The sequence below is a fragment of the Oreochromis niloticus genome, linkage group LG7 (genome assembly GCF_001858045.2).
Source record: "Oreochromis niloticus isolate F11D_XX linkage group LG7, O_niloticus_UMD_NMBU, whole genome shotgun sequence".
Classification (NCBI taxonomy): Eukaryota; Metazoa; Chordata; class Actinopteri; order Cichliformes; family Cichlidae; genus Oreochromis; species Oreochromis niloticus.
In genome coordinates this window covers 37,360,120-37,366,172 of record NC_031972.2, presented here as the reverse complement: position 1 = coordinate 37,366,172, position 6,053 = coordinate 37,360,120, and the positions used below count along the sequence as shown (strand labels likewise).

The following is a 6,053-nucleotide window of genomic DNA, read 5'->3' as shown; positions in this document are numbered from 1 at the left end:
CAATACTGTTACTGTTAATTTTACTCTCTGTAGTGTTTAAATGCTTACATATACGGACATTTTCATGTGCTACATCAGGAAATGAGGCTAAATATCTGAGAGCAAGCTAAGGTCAGCCAGCTAGCTGATAAATTCTAAATCAAGTAGCGTGCCATGTTAGCAATTAACATCAACCAGAGAAAATCCAGTTTAATCTGATGAAGTCTATTTGAATAAACAGGAAGTTAACTTTCAGTTTAAGGATAATTATTATAGTAATGCTAGCAAGCTAACCTAAAAACAAGTGATGTAATTTTAAATGTTGATTTTTTTTCACAATTAAATTGTGTAACAGTATAAAGAGGCTAACTAGCTAACATTAGCCAGGTAAACATATTTTATCTAATAATGTGTTCCATTTGAAGTGGGAGGCAATGTCTGAGTTGGAGCTTTCGACTAGATGGCCCCCAAAGTTGAATTTACTGAGTTGGAAAGTCGGAACAGGCCCGCCAACCCTGACTTAACGAACCAAGATGGCGGCAGTGCAAGTTAACATTAGCACAACACTTCTATAACAGACTTTCTTCAGATGCAGCTTTGTAGACTTGGTGAATTTGCTGGGACATGCACTCATAGGGAGATTGTTGTATCGTGTTAACACACCTGAATGCTGTTACTGAGGTGTTCACACTCATGATCAGTTAATCCATGCATTGATTAGCAGTACCTGCCTGATACTAACCCTCTAAATTCAGTAGAAGCAGAAAAAGGTGGATTGTATCTTTAGACTTACACATTGATATAACTGTTTAGTGTGACTGGAAGCAACACAAAAATAGTGTTAAACATTTTCGCAATTCAAGGACTAATTTTGCTGTTTATATTTCTCCATCTACCTTCACAGTGTGTAAGACTGTGATCCCTTCTCCTGCTTGTGTAAAGTAAATCAGTTTTACAGAAGCTTCAGGTTTCTGTTGCGACTGCTGTGTGTTTGAAGTTTTTGTTTGAAGCTTCGGTAAATCCTCTGCGAGGCCTCAGAGAGCGTTCATGAAGACGTCCCTCCAGCAGGCACTTTTGTTTTGGGAGGTAAAACAGAGTTTAAACACAGGGATCGGCGGTGAAATGAAGCTCAGGTTTTATTGGGTCAGACAGATACATTTCTGTTATTACAAAATAAAATAACCACTTGTGATTGGCACAAAAAACTTGAAACTTTACAGTAAATACAAAATTCATTGTGTTCATTACATCGATTTTAAATGTTCAGGAACTGTGAAGAACACTTTCAAACAGGTCAGGTAGCGTTGGTGACAAAGACTTCGGTGCTGTTCTGGTTTGTAGAAACGGTTCTGATCCGATCAAAAGTTTTAATGTCGGACATCAAAATAAACACTGATGGAAACTTTTCTGGAATAACGAGCGAAGCCTCGGAGACGTCGGCTCCACTCTGACGGTCTGCAGGGCCGGGATCCTGACTGCAGGTTAGCTTTTTGAACTTTTGGACTTGAACACAACATTGTTGTAACCCTCTCTGTTCCTGGCGATCTCAATCGCGAAGAACTGAACCCTGGTGGCTGAAACCAGAGAAACAGGAATCAGTCAGAACTCACCTTTATGGGTTTTTTAATAAAAGTGTCATTTTGTCTCAAATCAACAAATCTTATTTTCTGCTCAAACATCCTAGATCTGCAAAAAAAATCTTAAGATCCAGACTTTGAACATTAATTTAAAAGTGCTGTGGAGTTTTAGCTTCATAGTTCAAACACTTTTCTATTCATTTTGTAAAATTCTGGACATTTTTTAGCATATTGAAATCTGAAACATAAATCTCTAAGCTGTAAGAAACTTTCACTGTTCTTTCTCATCATCTACATCAATCAGGATCTGTATTTTAGGACCGATACATTAAAAAATGCCAAACTTTGGAGAACACACGGAGGTTTAATTCTATTCTACAGGCAGCATAGTGGTGCGGTGATTAGCACTGTTGCCTTTACCACCATTCTATCTAGAGTTCGCACATTCGTGTTTGCGTGGGTTCTCTCTGGGTACTCGGCTACCGGGTACCATGGTCCAAAGACATGCAGTTAGGCTAATTGGTAATTCCAGTTTGCCCATAGGTGTGAGTGCGAATGGTTGTCTGTCTGTGTTAGACTAGGGTGTGCCCCCCCTCTCACCCAATGGTACAGGCAACAGTGACCCTGACAAGAGGATGGATGAACTTTTGGTTTGGAGATATGAAATGAAGCAAAGCAGTATCTATGATTCAGTTTGGATACTTGTTCTTGTTGTTGATACTTGTACTTGAGTATAAACATCGTGAATTAAATGTTTACCAAAGATGGTGTTTTCCTCCGTGTAGTCCCTCTCGCAGTCCAGTCGCAGCAGCGTGCCATAGTTGAAGTCTTCGACGAGTCCTTCGAACTGGTTACAGAATGGACGCCACGTCTGAAAACACAAACCAAAGCTGTCTGATCCACCCAGCATCTGTGACTCTAAGCACTGATGGAGGAGCAGGCTGAGCTAACGGCAGGTGCTGACTGACCTCTTTGGCCTTTTCAGACTTAAGGTCGTCGGCGTTGAGCAGTTTTATGTCGAGGTCTTTGAAGGTTTCCCTGAAGCTCGAGTAGATTTTGTCGTCCATCTTCGTCAGCTTCAGGAACTTTGGATCCACCGACGAGATGAGCTGAAGGCAGAACAGAATCAAACACCTCATAGTCAAAACCCACAGCGCTCAGCTGGTAATACAGATCATGTGATCTTCAGCCTGCTGAGGTCAGATAAAGGCAGTCGATTTTGTGAAGGAACATCACGCCGTCGTCTTTAATAAAGCGCAGCATTCCTGCAGATAACCAAGCCTTTGACCTTCGAGCAGACATGGTGTGTACTAGTTTCAAACCAGTAACTAATAATAAATATAACGAGTCATAACCAGCTCCATTAACATGGTGAAGGGTGGAGCAGCAGGTGGACTTACATTGAAGTAAACCTCCGCGTGGTTGTAGGCCTTCATTGCCCACATGACCTCGAGCCGCGGCTGAAAGGAGACAAAAAGTTTGGATTCATCACACTGTCAGGAATGTTTCTTTGGGAACATTCAGGAATAACTACGAGGTGTTCACAGCACCACAGAATTGTTTCACATTTCATGTTTAACGTGAGGTCCTCTAAGGACACAGTGACTGATGAAGATGATGACGTAAACTTACATCATTCCCATAAGCCTCTGCAGGCAGAGACAGAGCATGTGCAGCTGCTGCAGCTCCCTCCGCACCCTGAAAACACACAAACACACACCGTCACACACTCCAGTATCATCACGGTCTGTCATGGTCAAACACACTGAGCAATAAAGATCGTTTGAGTCATCAGCAGGAACGCATGAGCTTCAAGTTTTCCACCAACTGGTGGGGCACAGGATTATGTTGGAAACTTGAATTAATAAAAAAACATAAATCCCACTTTCACTCTCTGATGGTGTTCTGTGTCTACGGAGGTCCAATTCTGCCAGGATAAAATAATAAATATTTAATAAAGAAACTAAAACAAACTAAATTAATATGTGACTTCACAAATCAGAACTGAGATTAAAGAAATAAAGTTGATATTTACATAAAAAACTATTTTATCATGATCATTTTTTCCTTTTTAAAATTATTACATTATCATAAATCATACAACTATTTATTTTAATATTTTAAGCATTTGTGAATTTTTAATTTGGTTTATTTTTATATGTTATTTACATTTTTGACTATTCAATATTTTATCTATTATTTTTGTTTTTGTTAAGTTATATCTCAATATTTAAATCTTACTTAAAATTCTACATTATTAATTTTGATCATTATTATATATATATATATATATATACACACACACACACACAAACACACACTTTTTTTTTAACCATTTGGATTGTTTTAACTCACACTTCTGATTTCTTGCTCAAATTTTTTAACTTTTAATCTCTGAATTTTTATTTTGTACGTCCTGACTTTGACGATAACCAGGCAGCACAGTCAGATGTCACAGAGGCTGATCTCGTTGAAAAAGGCGTGAAGAGAAGGCTTCAAACACTGACTCCAACCCCTGCGATCATCATCACGCCTCAGCAGGTCGCACTCTGATTCATTCACTGATCTGATTTTCATGTCTCCTTCATCACGCTGTTGGACAGGAAGCCTTAAACTGGTTCCAGTTAAAGTCTCAGAGCTCTAATGTGCAGCTATCACCTTAGAAATAAACAGCACAACTGATCACGCTCAGACACAAAATCATTCACTGCAATTCAAATCTTTATCTTACTTGTCTGTGGCACAAATGAATGCAGAGAGCCCATATTAACAGAGAAAGTTGATAACCACAGTAGTTTTATAAAAACGAGCCAACTCAAAGAAAGCCTGACACTGATGAACTTCCAGTGTGACCACGACCCTCTGATCAACTACCTGCTAATAAAAATAATTAAGAGCATTAAGTTTAGATATTTTTTAAATATTCAGCTGTTTGTTCATAAACACAAACAGAAATCAGGTGATCAGTCTCTTACTTCCGGAATAAACAAAGCCACACTGACCACGTGAGGCGTTAGGTACAGAGAGCAGAGCTGCACGTGGCGAGCAGCCGTAACAGTCTCTACAGTTTTTATCACAAAAAACATTTATCAGTGAGCGAGCTGAACACAGAGGTCAAAGGTCAGAGCTCATCGCTCCCTGCACGTGTGATTCTCTCAGCTAGCTACCTTTAGCTGTTAGCTAAACATCTCGAGCTGCGTCGGTAAACCGCGCGTGTCAGCCTCATTTCAGCGTCTCCGTTAAATCAGTTCACAGACAGCACCAACACACGAACACACGCGCGGGTTTTCACAATTAAAGTCGTACCAGAGCGGCCAGTCCGTTGTCTGACGCCATGTCTCCCATCCGAAGATCGTCTACGAATCATAAGATGGACCACTGTCAGACACTTCACGCATGCGCAGTGTCTTGCGTGGGTCCCAGCGACTCATCAACAGTGACTCATCTTCTATTTTTACGATCTCTGATCTCAACTTTAACACCGTGTTACGTCACAACATTTAAAGGGCCAGAGGTGCGCTAAATTAAATTTAAGGAAGTCCAAAGAGGGTAAAATGAAAAAAATGAGTGACAAAAGAAAAAAAAAATATCTACTGCCCTCAAAACCAAAAACAGTGAAATATTATTTTTTACTTAATTATTAACTTTAATCAATAATAATTAAACAAATAAAACTAAATGAAAAGTACATAACATTTATGTAATGATTAATTTATTAAATTTAATGTGTAAATGTTATATCAAACATTTCTGTCTTCTTTTGAAATAACCATCAATGAGATTAGAAATTATATGATTTATATGTTTTTGTAAAAATCAATAAAAATAATAATAATTATACTCTATCTTTGTTTCTTTCACCTTGTATATCTAAATGTAATTCCATTTATAACTACGTTTGTTACTGCTTGCTTTCATTTTTATATGGATCTAATTTTTATTTTTTAATGATATTTTATGAATTTACTTCATATGTAATCTTGTGTTATCTTGTGCTCCTAAATGTAATGAACACATATGAAAATATTTAATTAAATGTTTTATTTATCTAATTTATTTCTTTAAAAAATAAATAAATAACAGTGATCAATCTGAAGGAATTACTCACTAATACAGTCTGCAGTCTGTGCTGCCCCCCGTGGCAACTGAATGAATTTCATGTCTAGGTCCAAAACAGTTTTTGTTTTTTAAAAAAATTCAGAGTAACGTTTGAATGAATTTATGTTAAATCACAATAGTATTATGGTACGCAGACATAAACAAGACCACTGAACTGAAAAATATGATTACAGTAGTAAAATACAAAGGCATTGACAAAGAGATTTAATCGTGGTTTAAAATGTTCAATGTTTCAGTCTCAGATCACATGATCTCATAATTCTGAATTATTATTATGTTATTTTACAATTTATGCTACAAAAAATTACGAATTTGGACAGTAAATTGTTTAAATTAAAAAAGTAATATCATTGAACAAAATGTTTTTTTCCCTAAAAC

At 37.5% G+C, this 6,053-nt stretch overlaps 1 protein-coding gene across 1 annotated transcript; it reads right to left on the bottom strand.

The window, feature by feature from the left end:
- Window positions 1-1,092: 1,092 nt before the first annotated feature.
- On the bottom strand, window positions 1,093-5,009 carry pbdc1 (polysaccharide biosynthesis domain containing 1). Its single transcript, XM_003453631.5, has 6 exons — window positions 4,863-5,009; window positions 3,189-3,254; window positions 2,957-3,016; window positions 2,525-2,665; window positions 2,316-2,427; window positions 1,093-1,553 (listed from the first exon to the last, which is right to left on the bottom strand). The coding sequence occupies exons 1-6, from the start codon at window positions 4,899-4,901 to the stop codon at window positions 1,462-1,464; spliced, it is 510 nt and encodes a 169-aa protein (XP_003453679.1). The 5' UTR covers window positions 4,902-5,009; the 3' UTR covers window positions 1,093-1,461.
- Between the last annotated feature and the right edge of the window lie 1,044 nt (window positions 5,010-6,053).